Source organism: Brienomyrus brachyistius, chromosome 1 (assembly GCF_023856365.1).
Source record: "Brienomyrus brachyistius isolate T26 chromosome 1, BBRACH_0.4, whole genome shotgun sequence".
Classification (NCBI taxonomy): domain Eukaryota; kingdom Metazoa; phylum Chordata; class Actinopteri; order Osteoglossiformes; family Mormyridae; genus Brienomyrus; species Brienomyrus brachyistius.
The window spans coordinates 13156772-13177760 of NC_064533.1; the positions used below are offsets into that span (position 1 = coordinate 13156772).

Sequence of the window (20989 nt, forward strand, 5' to 3'; positions counted from 1 at the left end):
TCATTCCATTAATTTCAATAAAGACTTTTGAGAAAATTTATATCGAGGCAATGAGTGAACTACAGGACTTTTCAGAGCTGTCAAGACATGTAAGATGTGTGTTCAAGGCATAAGTTTGGGTCGTGCATCAGGAGAATTGAGGTCTCTACCCATTTAAGGGGGTCCGGGGGAGGGGGGGAGTTGCACTGGCTGGTTTTTCCCATTCCGCCATAATTTACGCCAATGTATGTGTCCATTAAACACAAATGGGTTATGTAGCTGTTATCTTTTCAAATTCACATCCCAGGAGAGCTCCGCCAATGGACCTCTTAGCTAAATTTCCTTTGAGCAAGAACTCAAAGGCTGTTTCCCAGTCGTGACACCGAGAGGGAGGTGAAATACGAATGCACTCACGGTGACACCTGATCCCGGCACTGGACTCTGCCTTTAAATGGTGCGCAGCAGCGGCAGTCCTCTCTGCTGCATCCATCGGCCATTTGAAGTGTGTGTGGCCCCCGCTATTATTTCTTTGCCGATATCTGAGGAATGTTCTGTGCTCTCTGTGGATGTACATGCATGTCTTGACTATTTTTAGCCCTGTCCTGCTGGCTGTTGTGCTCCGGCGATGTCACATCTTGATACCAAATAAATTATCATACTCTTAGCTGAGATTATTTTTTTTTTGCTTAAAAATTGTAGAATATTTTCCAATTATGTTTTTTATGATTCATATACCAGTTGCCAAACAGAACAAAGACTTCTCAAAAGCCTTCTGAAGCCTGAAGTGAGTCCAACGAAAAGGAAACGCAGAACAACATCCAGTGAGCCAAAATGGATCACGATGGAATGCGTGAGGAGTGTCAGATGCGAGTCAAGGCACTTATTATCTCATGAAACCTGTCTGCTGCTTGTCGGTGATATTTATTTCCGACAAGAATTACTCATAGAAATGTCATCTTGTCATTACATCAAACCTGCAAAAAATGCTCTTCCATATCATCTTTGTTGGTTTACAGTAAACAGATACAGATTTCTAAAAAAGGAAAGATTAAAATAAGTACAATGAAACAGGCCGTGATCCCCCTCCCACCCCACTTCCCCCCACTATTTTACATCACATGTAAACTACAAACAGAGCATTCATCAGCATCAAAATACACACCGATTCCTAAATTATGTTTTATTTTTACTTTTAGTTTTTTGAGATGATTCCTGAAGTGATCCGGGGTTAAAGTCTTGCATAGGGGCTGTCATTACATTAGTGATAGTTATTGAATTGTTGGCTGCTACAGGGGCCCAAAGATGAAATCTCTGTGTCAGCTCTGGGATCTGACCCAACAATCTCCTGATCACAGGCACAGCACCCTAACCTGCTGAGTCATTTTGAAACTGACCTTTTCTGTCGCTCTTTCACAAACGTATTGCACAAGCCAATATAATGTTCCGGCACTGTTGTTGTTGCTCTGTCTCTTCCCCATTTAGACTATGTGTGTGTGAACGGTTAGGAGGCCATGCGGATGGTGATAAAAGCCATCGACAAGTTGTTTGGGGGTCCTTCACCCGTGACCCCCATTATCCCACTGAAATAAATGAATGATGTGATGGTATGGGATGCGAGTGATGTTTGGAGAAGCATTACCAACAGCTTGTCTGTAATGTGATCAACCTCTAATGCATAATAATATTACTATGTGTTTGCCTTAAAGCTAATGCTTAGGTTTCTATGACTTTGAATATTTAGCAGGTTATAATATTTGCAATGGGATTCATTGTGTTACAGGCTTATAATGAATCTGATACATGTGCACCATGAGTAAGGAACAGAAGCCTTTTTTGATTGTTTAAAATGCCCTTATTTTGTTCTGTACTTGTATGTATGAATAATGTAAGTCTAACATATTTTATTGATAGCTATCCACACCATGTTCCATAGGGCAGCAGATGGCGTATACAATGAAGGGTGTGGGTTCATAACCCGAAGGAATCTGCCCCATGTACCAGGAAGGGCCTTTTTCTCATGTACTTTATCCAGGCACTTAGTATAAATCGGTGTGATATAGCATCTAAGCTGGGAATGGCAAGTTACACCAACCATATTCAAAATTCAAAAGTCAAAATCCTTTTTTTTCATAATAAAAGCATAATAGTACAGGTTATGTGAAGCTTCTGGTGTCATTATTTCATTGTATGAATGTGGTAATGCCCTTCTGTATTTTATTACACATGTTAATGCCGTGCAGACATTTTGGCTTATAAATGAGAAATACTGTAAAGAGTGATGAGGTGAAATGCAAGGCTTGAACTCTTGAACTCGGAGACATGGAGGAGGTATGTGAACAGTTGCCGTAATTATGACTGACCCATAGAGCAAATCCAGGTTTTAATATCAACCCATTAGGAAAGAGACATTGACCACATGGGGTAATACTGGACCGGAGCCACCCCTGAACTGGCAGACAGGACTTTGGCACAAAGCAGAGTGCAAAATAAACCCCCCCCCCCAGAGAGATTTTTCCGATGAGATGGTGAAAGTAGGTGTGGCATCGGTGAAAAGGGAACATGGGCACTTGTGGAGGAGATGATGAATTGATGTGGGAAGTCATGCTTCAACGGCAAAGAGTGACTATCAAGGGGAACCACTTGAAAGACTTGAAACTTTTTTTAATACGTTACACACAATAAAATAATTCGATGATGTCATTCGCTAATGATTCAAATGTTTAGAAGTGTGGGGTGAAACTAAAGGAAAAAAGAAAACCCTACACTTTCAGCAACAGTTCACATTACAGTATTAGGTATTCAAAGTATTCCACCATATGTATCTGCCCCCCCCACACACACACACACAATTTTCACGATACTCAGTACAGCACTGCACAGAAGCAGAGTGACCCATTTGAATGCGTGAGTCTCGCCATTTTAAAGCAAAGCAATCGAATGCTGGCAAATAAGATGCCTCTCATGGGTGTCCACCAATAAAAAGTGTTTTGTCCCAGCAATTGGATGTGGGAGATACCAGAGAGACTGTAAGTAGGGATTTGAGTGGCACTCGACGTGTTTTGCGGAGCCGATAGCCAGGCGATGTGAAGATAGTAAACACACTCAGAGCCTTCTGTGAAGTCCCTTCTCACCCATGGAGTGGATTTTGCACCCTCACCTGAGTGGTCCTTTTCTTCCTGGTCTGCACTTTTAAAGTAGCCAATTTTAGCTTTTAGTTCAGACCTATTACAAGTGGATGTGCAGCTCTAGATTTGTCCTATTATTAGCCCATTTTTCTTTCAAACAAGGTCACTCCAGCAGGCTATTTCATAAAGCTATTACTTCTCATTTTTCCTGCTCTAATAATGTCTTCCAGCAAGCCGAGTAACATGATGCCTGCAGAAAAGAAGAAGATGGAGAGGAGCGGACCTGAGCAATGGTTACATTTTGGCACACTTCAGTCCATTTTGAGTGTAGCACAAATATCAGAGGAACCCAGTATTAACATAAGACTTTGTGGTTTCTTCAAGGTTTGATTGCCGGAAATGCTAATATTTATGTGCACTTTGCAGGTGCAATGACTTGCTGTCAGCACTGAGACATTTGGCACTCTGCTTGACCATCCCAGTCCATATTCTCTCGCTGGAGCTATACCTTGACTGCTTAGGGAGTTGTCACATAGAGGCTGTAAGGCTTCAAAGCTGAAGGCACTGGACTAGCTGGCTGGTTCAACTGTCCACTGGAGTGGCTGGTGGTCCAGACCCAGAGGGGCTATAACGTCAGAGTAAAGTCACACGTGGCAGAAAGCGGAAGAGGAGACACCAGACAATTCATCACTTGGTTGATGAAGCTCCTAGGAATGAAGAAAGCAAAACAGCAGGAACAGCTGAGACGGCACAGGCCAAAACCAGTATACAGATGGCTGACCATTCACCCTATGCTGTGACAGCGAGTGTCTCTCTCTCGCAGGCTCTTTATTTATGGGGTAAAGTCATAATTCATCAAGTTCTCATGTCTTTGTCGGTTTTCTTAATTGTGCCACAGGTTATTAAAACTGGTGTCAGTATAAAATAATACTTTATTAACCCCAGGGGGGGCCTTTTTTCAAAATGTCAATACAAGTAAAATGTCAAGATGAGTAATCATGTGGCAAGAATAATGTTATTTTTCTGGGATGCCTTTACCTCAAGAAAATCCAGTATGAGCAAAGAAAAAGTATGTAGATTTATAAGGGTGACAGAAGCCAAGTCATCAGACCAGTGTCCAATATTTTTAGAGTCGTTTTTCCCTGGTGACAGGAATCAAACTATGTTATGCTATATGTTGCCAATAACTGCAGCCAATGTGCATGCTAGCACAATGTAACAACTTGTGGTTTTGACAATTTACCCAAACCCTCCGCATGACATTGACAGGTGAGATGACCTACAAAAGTCAAGTGAAGCCATGTCTATCCAAACTATGCGTTTAATGAATGAATGATTCACTGAGATACAATAAAAACTCACAGCTCCTTGTAGGGCATGGTCTGTCAGATCTGCTGCTACAGAGAACGTGTCAAAGCACACCTAACAGCCACATTTAGTGTAGTGGATTAAGAGCTAACTTAATCTAAGTATCTTTTTTTTGTCCATTGATAAGATCAAAGCATGTGGCATGACAGAAATGCATTCTGGGTATTCGGTGTGTCAGGCATGGGGGTGGTACGGTGATTGACAGCAGGCAGATGGTTTAGCTCAGAAGGTGCTTGTTAGTAATGCTAGTTTGCTCATCTCACATCGCCCGTGATTAACTGTTCCGGTATCTCCACTTGCAAACACCAGTCTGCTTCATAGCAGAAACAACAAGAGTAAATATCTGGCAGTTCCCTTGTGTCTTCAATAGGTCTGTAAGCACCGTAACCAATCCATCAAGGCAGATTAGAGCTTCAAACAAAATATAGAGAAGGTGGACACCTATGAAGTTTGAAGTGCCGCAGTACAATTACTCATGGAAGCCAGGACAGAAACAAAGGAAATCATTTGCCTGTTGCTGTACCGTTCATTTTGTGTAAAGGAATTCACGATTTCACAATCGCAATACACCTCTGCAGCTGATTTTGTAGCCACACTTAAGATCTCTGTGTTGTTCCCTTTGCTTCCCCTCAACATACTTTGCTTCACAAATCATTTCAGGGGAACAATTTCTCTGGAAAGACTCAATTAAAATGCCAATTGCCAATTAACCCAGAGAAACAACAGTGGTGAATAACCTACATTGGACAAAACGTGGAATACAAAAGATGAATGGGAAAGGCAAGGGGAGGCAATTTTGATTAAGTGTCCCTTTCAAGTCCTGTGAATAGGGGCTTGGACTTGTCTGTTGCAAGCACTGTAGCTGATGTGATTCAAGAGGGCCAGTTTCTCGTAAGTCACATGACTATGGTTCTGGAAGGCCTGGCACTGGGAGAGTCAGCACTGAGTACGCACCTGACATGTAGTCAGCAACAGGCTAAGAATCTAGGTCAGAGGCCACAAACTGCCAGTCCACGGGCCAGAACCGACCATCAAGAGAGTTCTATATGGCCCATTACATGTTTTTAGTTCATAAATCCGGCTCAGATTGATCTGGTGTTTTCCACTTTGTGATTATTCATTTTCGTGATGTGCATAGACATGAATTTATTTTATAGATTAACAGAATACATATACATTTTCCTCTCTCTCATTTCCTTTTTCAACTGATAAAAAATAGCTCAAGTGACCCCCTTAGAAGAAGATCTCCAAAAAGTGACCCCCATGTAATTTGAGATCTAGGTACACCAACTTTGATTTGTATCCTTTGATTATTCTTGCATGCTTATATGTCTGTAATGACTCAGTTGTGAATGACTATGGATTTCTGAATTAGACTTAGAATAGGTATTCCATGTGTTTGTTGACATTTAATAGATATGTACTGTAAGGTATTTTGAATAAGAGAGTTACCAAATGCATGTATGTTTTTGACATGTTAATTTTAGTATGTTACCCTTGTGAACCAAAACATTCCCATATGATGAATGTGATTGACAGTATTCAGAAACTCTTTGATGACTCTGTGATTACAGCAGGCTTGCTCATTAACAAGCTCCATTCTTAAAAACCAAGTTTCCTTCTGCAAACAAACCACTTCTAAATCATAACCTGGTTTTTAAGCACATGACAATACACACCTCCCTCAGGAAGCTGAGGACGTCTACTATTAATTGTTACTGTAACGCTTTGAACTTATTCTATCTATCTATCTATCTATCTATCTATCTATCTATCTATCTATCTATCTATCTATCTATCTATCTATCTATCTATCTACAGTATGCTACCTATAAATGTAATCATGCGAGCTGAGTTTTGTGTTCTGTAGCTTGCATTACATATAATACTAATGGCTGCAGAGCAAACATCTATTTTATTAAAGTACGAAATTTCAAATGGGGGGGCTCTATTTTCATGTGAGGGTTCCTGGTTTAAAAAAAGGTTCTAAAACCATGCAGTAGATGTAGGAATAAGGTGATACTTATAAATAATAATAAATAAGAAATTTGTTGATTTATATACATAGAAAAAGTTTTTTAATCTCAATTCCGTTAAATTAAAATGCGATATTTTAGAATATCAAAAAACCATGCCTGTTATTGACCGGTCAGCGAAGTCGGTCACATGACATCTCTGCTTGTTGTTATAGTGATGACGTAATACTGCAGGGCCTGGAATGGAGCGTCATCATCTCGCGAGTTTTCAGTACGCTATCCAGACGCTCACCGATTCTGTACCCCCCCCCCCCTTGTTTCCACGCCCAGTGATCTGTGGGATAGTGGCAGTATAAAGTATATCCTCCCTCAGAAAGAGATAAGGAGCTAAGGCAAGAGAGGGATGAAGATGGCGGACGCTAAGCAGAAGAGGAACGAGCAGCTGAAGCGGTGGCTGGGCTCGGAGACGGACCTCGAGCCGCCTATACTAAAGAAGAAGAAGACGAAGGTGAAGTTCGACGACGGCGCCGTCTTCCTGGCCGCCTGCTCGAGCGGCGATACCGAAGAGGTGCTGCGATTGCTAGAGCGGGGTGCAGACATCAACTACGCCAATGTGGATGGACTCACTGCCCTCCACCAGGTCAGTATGCCCTGCCGCCCACTCACCAGCCAGCCGTGACCGCTCGCTCGGGTGCCGCGAGCCCTCGGCGCCTGGACACGGGGCCGAGCGCGCGATCTAAAGGACGCGCGACGGCGCGCTGTCTGTCTCTCGCGTCGGAGCCTTCTCTTTTATTCAGTTTGTCGTTTTTTCCCCACAAAGAGGACACTGGCGTAACCTCAGTTACTCGGCATTCCCTGGCCAGCGTAACTGAAAGTGTCAAACGGTCAGGTCTGGGACGAAGCGAGCTTGGGCGGCGGTGTCTCTGTTGAGGCTGGCCGACCGGCCGGCCTCCTCCTTCTCCTCATCCTCCTCCTCCTCCATACAAACACGTACTGTGTGTAAACAGTGTACTGGTGTGTAAAAGTGGGCATCCGCATGTGTGTAAACATTAAACGTAACTGTCCGTCCATCACTACAGCAGAGACCTGGCCGTCGCGGTGTGTAAATAGGACGCGGACAGTGCCAACACACCAGTCCTTTAAATTAACAGCGTTTATTTTTTTTAATATCACGATTTGCGTTAATCATGGTGGTTCTCCGGTGGTTGACCTGCGTCTAATCGTCTGTGTCTGTCTGACTGACTGAGACCGACTGAGACCATCTGAGACGTAATTGGCCGGTGTTTTTGCTCTGTTGTGTTGTATAGCTGATGCTGGGGTCTACCTTGTGTATAAAACGCAGGGAGGCATGATCGTTGTGTTGCTGGATTGCTAAATCTTATGTACGGGGACGGTGTATTATTGGTATGGGTATTTTTTGGCGTTACGGCTGTGTCGCAGTGGCTCGGGAGGAGATGGGATGCGATGGGGCGCCCCCTGAGTGTTTGTAAATATGCCATCGGACAGCCGGGGGCGCGGTCGCTGGTGGGGGGGTTGGGTCATCTGAGAACTTCTGGGATAAAAGTTTGATCCAGGAAGTTATACCTGGTGTGTGTATGTGAGATTTAAGAATAGGACTTATTGTAAATGAAGATATTGCTCCATCTCCATCCAAAAAAAAGTGCAGTCATTTAAAGAAGCAAATAAAAGTCAAATTTCTTTAGTGGTTCATGATATTGGCCAGGGCTCTTCAAATCTGGACCTCGATTCCAAATCCAAGCCTTGTTTTCAGTTCTCCCAGGTAGTTAGTTTAATAATTACTGATTCTGATTCACACCTGGCACAGCAGTGCTCGGACCTTGAAAACCGTGATTTGAATAACCCTGGTATAGGAAATGAGTAGCTCAGCTACTTGCGATTCCCGAATGTTCAAATCCCTTGGAAAACAGAGTAATACCATTACTGGGACCTTGAGCAAGACATTTAACATCAACTGCCCTAGGTCTGGATGCTGGCTGACCCCGTGCTCTTACCCCAAGGTTTGTTGTGACTTTATGTGTATATGTATGTGTTATCTATGTGTTTGGGTGTGTGTGTTCATGTCTCACTGTTCTGTATGCTTGATGATTTCATAATAGGTAAATTGTGTTTAAGGGCTTCTCCAGGATGTGGTGTCACAGCTGATGTAAGTCTCCTTTTAGACATTTGGCTCTAACAATACAACAAAGACAAAAACAAAAAGAAATGTCAACAAAGACTTGAGTACGACCGAGACAGTGTATGGTTCGCTGTCAGAAGTTGAAGTTGTCTTCATTTGAAATGTGCCAGTGAGAAAACACTGATGCCCACTGTGCCATTTACTGTAAATTTGACTCATGGGTCTAGGGTTAGTGTGTACTTGTATATGAAAAAGCTTTGATTAGCTTAGGGTGGCAGGGTATAAAACTGACCTGACAGTGGGATTCACTGTTTGACAGGAGCAGAGAAGAATATTTGAGTAATCAGGGTATGTTAAACAGCGGTAAGGAACCAAAGATGTATTTGTTACTGGGACTACTGCGGAGCCTGAAACTATGCTTCTGTGGTTACCTTCAGGTTTGACTTCACCACTGGGTTATAATTAGTTCATAGGAGCTGTACATGACCAAAAAATAACATAGGCTGTCTGATCTTGTGCTACTCATCTTGCTTGCACAGATGCCTCATCCATTGTGCGGCGGAATAAAGTAGCCTCACAACATCTTGTATACATTGTGGTTTGTGCGATTCTGTTTTACAAGTGGTTGCCTTTTGAGGCAAATTTGCTTCACGCCGGCGATAAACCACCAAGTTTTCCTTTCTGATCTGTGTTGGATTCTCCTTGTGAGGTCAATTGTTACTTAACCATTGTTTTTAGAATTTGGGTCCTCACCCTTGTTTTGTTTACTGCTGGAGTCAAATGTAGTTTAGAAAGGATTTATAAAGGTCTTGAGGGTGTTATCACTGTCTTTGGAAAAGGAAAGAGCAAGTGCTGACCCAGGGATTGCATTTATTTGATGGACTCCAGGGGGAACGCAGTCCAGTCGAATTCATGTTAAGCTGGGTCCTTCTCTCTGCCTTTCTCATTTTGAATGAGCTGCTTGTGTTGCTCTAGTCATTGGCATAAGATCAGCCACATGTATGGGGACTTTAAAGAGTTCATGGCTCACAATACCATTGTGAAACAAGCCCCATAATGAACTTCAGCTTGAAAATGAATACTGGTCCTCATAAAAGTTGCAGACCTAGATTAATTCTGGTTTTCAGGGGATTACTAAATCACAATTCTCAAGACAACTTTTTGTTAAGGACATTTTATGTCAGTTTTAAGTAGGAAACTGTTTCTGTATGTGCTGCATGGCTATAAATAAAGCCATAGTTCTTCCCAAGACAGAGAAGACAAGATGCTACTTTGATCTTTGTTGCTTTGAGATGTTTGTAGTCCTTGCAGCAGTGTTATCCCAGCCGCTCAGCTGGTCTATGTACAAGTAGCTTTTCTGACATCTCTGCTTCCTATCTCCCACTCTATAGCTTAGTGGGCGGAGTTTCATGTTTGGCTTTAGTGTATTAAACCCCTGGTACAAGTTAGTAGCCTATGTCAGCGGTATTGAATCCCCTGTACCTATGATCTTGAAACTGCTGGGCTTGGTACCCTGTTGGTGACAGCTTTTTCTGAAACACCTTCCCCTCTCAGTCTTAGATCCTGTTAGTAACATGCCTGTCAATTCAAGTCAGTTTATTTATAAAGCACATTTGAAACAACAAAATTGACCAAAGTGCTGTACAGGCTGCAATGAAGCAATAAATACTGTTGCATAAATAAAATTAATGAAATAAATAAAAACAAATTAATTAAAATTGCAACCTCAATTACAAAACAATCATCCTCAGGCCAAAAGTTAATGAAAATAAATGTGTTTTAAGATGGGATTTAAAAATTTTCATCAGTAGGGGCAGATCTGATGGCGAATGGAAGACACATGCACAGCCTAGGTGCAGCAACTGAGAAAGCCCGATCACCCTTTTCCATTTAGGCATAACTAAGGGACAGAAAGCAGCATTTGATCAGATGATGTCAGGGCCCTTGAAGTGGAATAGGGATGTAGGAGATCTGCAATGTAATCTAGAGCCTGAATGTGTATAGCTTTGTAAATAAATAATAAAACCTTGAAATCAGTTCTATATCTGACTAGTAAAAATTTCTAATGAGGTAAGTAAAGGGCGATGCTGTGCCTTCTCTTTGTACCAGTTAAAATGCTTGCTGCCGCCTGTGTAGGTGGCACCTGTTTCTTCCTGCACAGTTATAGGGTTTCCCCCTCCTGCATATTTAAAATAAAATGTCGGAGTATTAAATGCCATTATTTATTTCAATTTACTGGAGGTTTGTCAAAAAATACAGTCTGGAAATTATATAAGATCTATAAGGCTGTGAATAAACTCAGTTAAAGATAGAAATAGATGTTTTCAGAAACTGCATAGATGAAATGCATTGACTGTGCAAAGCCGCCTGGCAAAAGTATATTTTCCTCATAGTTTTTGCATGGGATGGAAAACACAAAACAAAGCAAGTTAATCTGGTATGCAATACCAGCTTGATTTTCAGCACCAAATAAAAAACTGAATCATTTCTCATTGGAGTAAACTGTTGTGTGTTGATGTATCTGCCATTCTGGCACCTTGCACCTGATATGAGCTCAATGGAGTTCTATACTACTAAGCAATAAATAATAGGAATTAAAAGAAATATCTGTTGTCTCTCTATGTGCCTGCTGTCATTCTTTACCCAGATTTTTTTCTACTTCTTATTACATAAATATTGAAATGCTGTTTTTTTTTTTCTACGGGTCACTTGGCAGCTGAAAGTTCTGAGTGACCAGCGCAGGAACGCCGCACTCATATGGGCTTAGTGGGCGACATTTCAATTCATCATCTGAGGCACAGTGTTCCTTGTGTGATGGAAGGTGGAAACTGGTTATGGTGTATGGCATTCCTCAGCAGTTGCTATCAAACCCTCACCCCACCACAACTGTATCATCACCCAGCCTTCACCCCAACGTCTAAACCTCAACCCCAGCCTCAGAATACTGCGTGTGATCTCAGGTCAAGGCCTTGATGGAGGTGGGGGAAAAACTGACACCTTTCACAGTATAAGAATGCGGTACTTGTGTGCTTTGTGTGTAAAAGGGCCGTCTTTCTGTATTTCCTTCCCCTCATAAAACCAAGCTTAATGGAATTTGCCGTGTACTAACCATGGAATCACTTTTCCTTTTAAATACTGTTTTTAAAACACTGCATTATTCCTCTCATTCCTTTTAACTTCATGTCCTTTGCAGAAGTACTGAACCTTCTTTGTTTATTTGCCCATGTTGTAGGTACAGAATGACATTGTTTCCTCACTTTTTTATTGCTTGCTTTAGGCCCACAGGTTTGAGCCCACCTTGCACGCATGGTTAGTTTGTGTTCTTATGTAAATGTTTTTGCGTTGTGATGTAATGTAATTTTGGTTCTTTGTTATGACATTTAAATTCTGAGATTGGTATAGTATACCATTATAACTGGCAGATGTCCAGTATCACAAGTAGGAATGATAAGGTCACCCATCTTTGTGGTGCCTGTCACCGACTGGCGGGGCCCTTACTAATTACAGAGGATAACCATGTCAAAGGATAACCTTTCCAATGTTTGACATAGCTAAGGCAAACTTAAACTATTTGCCTGTTCATAATTGGTACTTTTGAGTTGTCTGCTGTCTGAAAACCTGTTTCCATCTACAGGAAATCCTTAACTACTGATGAATACTGCGTATTATTTCAGTGTAGCCACTTGAAGTAACACACTGATAGAAAGTATTAAGCATTATTTTGGTTAAAAAGTGCATAGTTCAAAGTTAAGGATGGATTCAAAGATACTTGTGGCCTTTAATGAAGTACTCAACAGTGTCCAGAAGAGACTTTTTAACATAGAAATGAGTGCTGCTTTGCCTTTATGGACCTGCTGCATGCTCTGTCTTCTCAACCACTTGGTCACGGTGGCCGGTTTGGATAGGTAACATGCGGGGTCTGTAGGGTGTTGTAAATCATCAGGTGGCTTTCTTTAAATGGCAGTAAAATTTCTTTTAACACTCATGAATGACATAGTTGAAGTACTTGGGCATGATTAATTTTGTCCTTCAGGGATTTCCAAAGTTCTGATTCAGGACACAGACCCCTGTCAGATTCGGATGCAGTTGTTAAAAATTGGCTAAATGTGTACTTTGTAGTGCCAGCCTTTTCATTGTATGTTAAATATGTAAGCAGAATGTGTAATAGAGTGACAACACTTGTTGTTAAGGGCAAATTTGATTTTACAAGCAAATCCCTTGGTGGGAAATTGTAATTTTGAGCGAAATGTACCCTTTTCCTTTTGTATTGGTACATTATCTGTCAATTCTGTAAGCCTTAGCTGAAATCTTCAGAGATGAGCTGTACGTGTTGGTGGTGGGGTATGTGAGGGTCGGACTAATTAAAGCGTTATTACAGGTTGGAACTGGTCTATGCAGGGCTTGTTTGCTAAGAAATATTCCACAAGAATGTTTAAGGTCAGTTCAGTTGTCAGGTCTGACAGACATTTACCTGAAGGATCTTTTCTCCTGAGGGTAGATTTGGATCATGTAGTCTATAAAATGCAACATTGCTTGTGTTATTGACACTGTCTTGTTCAAGTGCAAAATATCTGATGCTGTGCAGACTTCGGTATCTCCCATGATTCCCATTGTGCTGTGGTGTTATCTTTAATAGGCCGAGGGCATGCAGTTGGGTTTGTTGACGGATTGTATGAGAAGACTGGTACACCCCCCCCCCATCCAACAAACACACATCCCAGTCTGAGCTTCAGGTAGCATTTGAGCTGAATAAATGTTTGTGTAATTTCTACCTCAAGCCATGGGCTCCATCTGTGGATGGTGCAAGGTTAATTTATTCTCACCTTTACCTTTCTTTCGTTTGGTATAGGATATTAATGAAGTCGGGCAGTCACCTGTCAGGGACACTTTATAGGAATGACTTGGGGTGCTTTTCCACCGCACCATGTACAGTACTTTTGGTACTTTCGCTTTTCCATTGACTTCCAGTTGAGTACCACTACCAAAAGTTCCAGTACTGAAAGTGCCAAACCAGCTGGGGTACTACTTCGGTACTTTGGGGTGGGGTGCTCTCTTTGTCGATTGGTTATGCAAATAGCCTGCCGCTGAAACATAATACAAACACTGCCTTCAAAGCAGTTTCTAAATCAGAAATTAATGATAAACAAAGCTAAAAAAAGAAAGTGATTTGGTCCTAAGAACATATGCACCAAAAAGATCCTGATGGCTTGACAAGAAATTTAAAAAGTGTTTTTGCATAAATCGTGCTGTTCAAACAATGTGATTTTGTCATAAATATAGTAATGTGATATTGTAGTAATAAAAATTGGGGTATTTGTGTAACAAAAAGTTTCTCACAAACCCATCTAGGAGTTATTTAGACAGAAAGGATAAAAATGATTATGATTGTGTCGGAGAAGGTATGCAGTGCTTGTGCAAAAGCAGCGGAGGTAAGTTTAAAACTGATGTTTAAACATATAAGAATCTGTAAAAGGAATAATAAATAAAATTGCATAGCTTGCTAAGTATTTTGCTATGACGGTGTAACAGAGTAAAAATATTTTTGCGAAACTTTAACCTCCACGCTAATGTCTGTACAGAATAGAAATTAAGAGCCTCATTTTAATATAGCTGACTAGACATTGTATGTGCATAACATGAGATGTTGGTATTAATATTGCACATCAACAAGACTTTTACTACAGTCATTTTCAGAATTCAGGACAAAGTACCCCACCTTGCTCTGTGATGTCATTTGGCGCCGGTACCAGTTATTACGCCCTTGGAAAACCAGCACCTTGAAGTACCGTACTTTCGGTATTCTTTCGAAGTACCAAACGTTCCGTACCTGGTGTAGTGGAAAAACGCCCTTGGTGTGTAGAAAACGTGTGTGGGTGCTGTCTCTGGGACTCAGGGGACAACTGTGCCTCACCTGATCTCCACCCAGGAAACCGGGGATGCCACGTGATGTAGCAACGTCACCACGTAGCTGGAACCTGTAATTACAGTTTGTAATTGTGTGTGTGTGTGTGTGTGCGTTGTTCCCTGCTCAGAGGAATGCAATAAACGGGTAATTCGGGCTGTACCTGCAAACCAGCTGCTTGGCTAATGAATTTCAATGTCTCCAGGCCTTGGATAGAATTCAAACCGCCTTTGTGCTTGGTGAGCTCTCAGGTAACACTGCAGATGACATTGCTTAGTGGGCGGGTTACAATACCCACTGAATTTAGTCTTTATTTAGTTAGGGGCCTGTTTTCTAGTATGTAGATGCGGATAGCTTGTTAAATCGCATCATTACACAGTGATCTTTTCAGTTAATGTTTTTCTGGTGTGGTATGAAATATACTGACCCTTACAGCTCTTTTCTTTGCTTGTTGTGTTGTCCCCTCCAATGGCTCAATTTTTTCCCCAGCAACTTCAGGTGGTGAGTTTATGCTGAATTTATGTGGACAAGAGTAGCATGCCTTTACAGGCTGTTTAAGTGGAATTGTGGGAAGGAAGGGTTTTCAGGCAAAGACAAGCAGGAAATGTGTGTTTATTTTTCTCACTTCCTCCTGAAGGCCCTTCCAGTGAGCTGTACTTCATCCTCTTCTCAAGCCAGGCTTTTATTACTGGCCCTGCCCCACAGGCCAGCTCCGCCTTACAAATGTAGGCTTTGCAAAATTGACGTCTCACAAGCCAAGTGACTCGTCAGGACCCAGCGGTGGGCTTTGCATGACCTCTGTCCCAGTATAATCCTGTCCCAATTTTTGTGATGCTATTTAAACCCAAGAGTCAACCTCAAAGAGGCTGTATCAGGCGTGGCACAGGTGGCGTGGCAGTTGGTCATCATAGGGCATTGGGTTTTTCTCATAAGCTACGTTGAACTTGGTTCTTGGGGCTGAACTTCACTATGAAGTAATGCGTCCTCTGTAACGTCACATGACTCTGAAATATCAATGGCCCTGTCATCCATTCGCACAGGCTTGCTTTCCTTGTTTGTTTACTTTCTCTGTGAATGATGGGTGTTTCTGTGTGTAGTACGATGAAGCCCTGAAGTGTTTGAGCAGCTGGGGAACAACTCTGACTTGTGTCCTGCACACGACATTCACAAGTGTGACCTCTTCGATAGTGGCTTCCTGGGCATCGGAGAGTAAAGGCTTAGAGTACACTGACACACTCGAACGCTGCTCTTCTAAGTACTAGAGCCACACAGTCAGTTTTCATTTTTGACCTGGTCTTCCTCCTTGGTCTTAAATGTTCCTCTGGGATCTTGCCGCCTTATATGGTGCAACTGCACAGAGTTTACTTTGTATGCACCTCCCCAAGTAGCACTGTCCCCAAAGGGGTGCAGACACACCACACCTGTGCAGCATGTAGATGCATGAGCCTGGGCACACATGTGTAGAGGCCATGAAAAGGAATTCCTCCTGTGTATGCCAATGCTGCTGATGTCACTGAAAGGAGTGGGTAGTCTCTGGGTCTGGAGGATTACTTATCTGGGAATTTCTCCCCCAGTGTGCCAGACATGGTGTGCTGCCGGGCGGCAGAAGAAAGGGGTTTAGAAACGAGCGAGTGTGGGGTTCACACTGACTAACTACTACCTTCAGAGAGTTAGCATAAAGTGTATTCTTTGGTAGAGATGTTTTGCTTGCCTCAGTTGTCAATAGGCTGGCTTGTGTGAATCTTCGGTAGCAATATTAAGAGTCATAACTCAGTGGTGTATATGGAGAGGATGTGTAGTTCAGTTGTTTGTGCTGCATGCGCCTCATCTGACGAATGATGCTGTGGTGCACATCGGTGACCGAGGGCCCACTGCACTAATGAAATGGAATGTTGGGTGCTAGCAAAAAACGTACCCTTTCTGTCTGAGATCTTTGACTGTCTGTTGCTCAGCAGCAGTCCAGTCGAGTTTCGAGATCACATTGTGTGTGCTGACCTGGTGCTACGGAACCCAGCCGGGCTTCCTGCGTGGTCTCTTGTGTAACGCACTTCGCCAGATTGCCAGACTTTAAGAGCTCAAAGCTTGCTGCTGTCTGAATAGGAACAGCTTTCCAGGAAGAAGGCCCTATCTGACGGTTGGCCTCGTCTTGCTGCTGTAGTCCATGGTAGTAATGATTATGTCATAACATTAATAATGTGTGTGTACCGGCGTGACACTCGCCACAGAAATTTTAATGATGTCTTTGGGCTGGGTTTACAGAGTTTTGCGCAACTGGTGAGCATATGCCTTGTTTCTTTTCCAGATGTTTTACCGTGCGATGAGCAGTAACATGATAAATGCATTTTAGTTCACTTTATTGCTCCCTTGTAATACACCTGAACCAGGTATATGGTGTTTTTGATTGACTGAGAGGGAGCAAAAATGTGAACTATCCGGGGGGTCCCTGTGGTTTGGGTTGAGAAACACTGAGCTAGAAACGACACAGTTCCTCAGTTCCTGGGGTGGTTTGTCAATTGGTAATCGAGAAACAGCTCATCCAGAGCAGACCTTTTTCTGTGGGAAAAACAATGGGGTGCAGGTGAGAAAAACAGCTATAATATGTGACAGTATTGTCACTGAACATAAATTTGTTTATATGGTGTGTGTGGAAGGATCCTTACTATACATGGAAGGCTGCACAGCTGAAGACCAAGATTACCGTCATCTCAGTTTGAGGTGCCTCACGAAGGACTCACTGGACAGCAAGTCCCCAGGGGAATAGCATCATACTGTAATGATGGATTCTTTAATACGCTAGTGTGAGAATGAGGGGGACGCTCAGCCAACGTACCCTGAACCTCGGGTAGATGGGTGCTGGTACTTGGAGATCCACCTCCTTTATGTGAAGTGCTGCTAAAGATAGTAAAGCGTTTCTCCTGATGCTCTGGGAGATAACTGCTCGCAGGAAGACAGTACCTTTTAAAGTATGGAAAAACATAGTGGCCATTATCTACTGGATTAATTCATTATCTCTCTCTGTTTGTGTCGTTTAGTGCCGTGTTCTCAGGTCAGGTTTGCTCCTGTCAAGTGCTGGTTGTGGGTTTCATAACGCACTTTTACCATGTCCTCACCACCTTGTGTGGTGATTGTAATGCTTGCTTTCTGATTCTTCCTTAGAGATGGGAGTTGATATTACATTTCAGTTGCCTGGGATTGAGCAAGGAAGGCCGAGTGAATGCAGAGGCAGAGGATGGTCACGGCCACATGATCACTTTTTACAGTTATGTCACTCATGGCCACAGTTTCTGCCACTCAGCAAGTTTGGTCAACGGCCCGCGAGTGTGTGATCGAGGTGTGTCTGCGCAAGAACCAGATCCCAGCGCCACTCTGGTGCTCCCCATGTATGACACATAGACGCATTATCTCCTAGCAAAGCTCTCTTTCTGGAGCAGCTATAGAAAATCTCCAGTTGCACTTGCAATGTACGCACTTCACTAACAAGGTAATTCTGGATGCACTGATTTTAGAGGAACAGGAAAAATTTCAACAAAAACACACCAGTATGTTTGCATATGATTCTGTAAATATTGATAAGATACACAGGTGCATGTCAGTATTTCCGTACGTGTGCCTGCGCTGTCATAGCTCTGCTATTAATGTGCCTGCTCCAGCTGTGCTCTCATTGGCCGTTCCACTCCAGTGCTGCTTGACCGGTGTTGGAGCTCCCCGTTGGGAGGCTGGTGTCTGTTAGCCAACTATCACATGACCAGGTTTGGCAGCACCCTTTTGGCAATAACCTCCCAGTTGCCTCTGTCCTTCCCAGAAGCCTCCTGAATACATAGCCAGAGGGGGTCCCGGTATGAATTCTGTTCCGTCTCTGAAGGCCTGTTTTCATTTTCATTGCTCTCATGGTCATCTGGGTGGCCTCGCTCTTTCCAAATAAAGCCTATTATTCGTTTGGCCTTCTGACATGGGTCTCACAGGCATGAAAGTTTATCCTCATGCTATGTTGTTTTTTCATAGGGATAGTTTGGACTTGAAGAATGAACATTATAGGTCTATTTGTGTCTGCTTTGAGAGTGAGTCTGGATGCCTATTTTCATTACGCATTGCCTGCAGGACCCTGTGAATATGTTGGGTGATGATGTTTCTGCTTCTTTGGAAAGCTTTATTGAGTTGATCAATTGACATTTTCTTGAAGGAGCACCCAGAGAGGCAGTAATAGTTACACTACCTGCAGCCTGCAGAATGATGACGATTTCTAAAAGTTTTACACTGCTCATTTGTTGGATCTTCATTCTCAAGTCCGGATTAACCTGTCATGCATCAGCGTGGCTTGTAACTGGCGTCTCTCTTCAAAGATGCCAAAACTGTGCAACAAACTGACCACGAAGTTGTACTAGATCTCCAGTATTCTTTGCTAGTGACTTCTGAGCAGTTCAAAGCCGCTCAATGACAAACTATGCTTGCATAATTGAAAGTGATGCAGTAGTTGGAAGCATGAAGTTCTGCTGATTTCTACAGACGGCTGCTGAACTGCTGAACTGGGTTTGGTGGGTAATATGTTCCCAGTCCCTCCTTTGCCGTCTGACCCCCTTGTGCATCAGATATCTGATCCTTGTAATGTAATAGGTCCCCTTGTAGAGCCTTTTCTTGTCCTTTGTTGAGTAGCGCACATTTCAGTTCACGCTCCGGTAGGTCTGTCAGCCTCCGGTACAGGAGTCGGATGGTTTTGCTTTTTGTCGAGGTCAGACTGGCCATACTTTCCCCCTTCGCTTTTAATGACCTGGCTCTGGCATCTTTGCTGTGTCGGCTGTGATCTCTAAAGTCCTGCGTGTGCTCTTAAGCCCGGCATGACTCAGTGCACTAGCCGCGCTGTGCATCCCTTTGTGAATCCGAGAGCCTTGGGGTTTGTTGTGGATACGGCTTCCCTAATGTGACTGGTATCAGGACAGATTCTGCCTCCTGTGCTGGGAAAAAAGGCTGCCTGATCCCAGTTCCTGGTACGCATGGGCTGACATCCTGCTGACGTCATTCTGCTACCCTCCGGCCAAAGCCAAAAAAAAAGGAGACGTCGAGTCCATGTGAGATGTGCAGGAAGACTTACTCGGGTGGTGCTGAGAGTCGTTTTAGAAAGTTCTGGAAGGGGCCACAGACGCGCAACGTCGGGGGAATAAGAACTACCTGAGTATGTTGTGTGTTTTGTTCTGTCTTCATTTGGTAACAGTCGGCAAGGTCAGTCAGGTTTGCTCTGCAGGCAGAACCACTCTTTTAACGATGCTAGGTAGTAGTGCTTTTTCAGTCACGTGACCTTTGTTTGTTATTTTTCTTTTTCTAACTCCTAGTTCATTCCCAAGGCAGTTCTCTTCATCAAAAGTGTGAGCAGCGCCCCATCTGGGGTGTATGTAGCCTGGAATGTTCAGTGGGGCTATATGTGACTGGCGTCCACGACAAGCAGAGGTCCATGCTGAAGCTGTAAATACGGAGGGAGGAATTCAGCGCAGCTGATGGTCTAATTGGAGTGAAGCTTTTATACCTTTCTTATCTGCAGCATGTGGCTCTGGGCATTGGTTGGGGCGGGATATAATGTGCTTGGCAACGGCTGCCATCTCAAACATCCCTGCTTTCTCAAACATCCCTGGTTCATCAAAAAACCCATCCCTGCTGCCATGGGTCTTCGGGTCGACACAGGTCCCATTGCTCAATGTCACTGTCACGGAGGTAAATTCTCTCTGGAGTGACTGTCAGGGCTTGTTGCTGGCGTACGTTTCTAAGTCCTACGAATTACGGGTGTCACCCCTCACCACCTTATGTTTTGTCTTGAAGTGAAAGCATGATTTCTTCTGTGTTAAATGGCTCTACCAAAGCACAGGCGATTAGTAGGACATCAGTGCTATTAAATTAATAAATCTAATTTGTGGCGCAATATGCAGATCATTACGCCTTGGGTTTAACTCTGCTGCAGTCTCTTGGCATGCCCCACTGTGACCGGCATATGAGTTCAGCTATGAAGTGTTTTCATTTAGCCCTTTTCCCTTTTGAAAGCCGCTCTCCACCCTCCACTGTTTTTCCTTGAAGATCTCGATCGCAGGGTGCAGAAATAGAAAGGTGTCATCTTTGTGCTACAAACCAATGAGCGCGCCCTTGAATGCTGCTGCAGGGTGGGGCTTCTGTCAGCCGTGTGACTATGGGGCAGCTGCCTCCTGGATTCTCCCCCTGCAGCAGGAGTACTCTGTCCTCCACGCCCAGGCTCATTCTCTAGAATGACAGTAGCCTGCCATGATCTCCTGCTTTGACATATCCCTAGAAATTGTCAGCCACCTCCCCCCATTTATACACTGACAGGATTTCAGACAGTGTTTGCTGGGAACGGGTATGCAGTGTAAACCCTGCGGGATATTCACAGAAAGCTTCAGTGTCTGTCACTTTCCTGCTGCTCACTTCTGCACTGCCAGCTCCCTTGGTTAGGCCTGTTGATTCATGGGAGATGGAGGCACAGAAGAGCCAAGGCTATTTGAGTTAC

General features: G+C 43.3%; 1 protein-coding gene across 7 annotated transcripts in view; it reads left to right on the forward strand.

Annotated features, from left to right (window-relative positions):
* The first annotated feature begins 6747 nt into the window (after positions 1–6747).
* ppp1r12a (protein phosphatase 1, regulatory subunit 12A) overlaps positions 6748–20989 on the forward strand; it is a 43087-nt gene continuing 28845 nt past the window's right edge. For 5 of the 7 annotated variants that reach the window (XM_049005842.1, XM_049005839.1, XM_049005841.1 and 2 more), the window contains exon 1: positions 6749–7088. In XM_049005842.1, the coding sequence (XP_048861799.1) occupies positions 6852–7088 (237 nt within the window). In that variant the 5' untranslated portion in view covers positions 6749–6851. Of the gene's footprint in view, positions 7089–20989 lie in introns of all 7 variants that reach the window. The other 2 variants (XM_049005845.1, XM_049005840.1) reach the window with 1 other exon arrangement.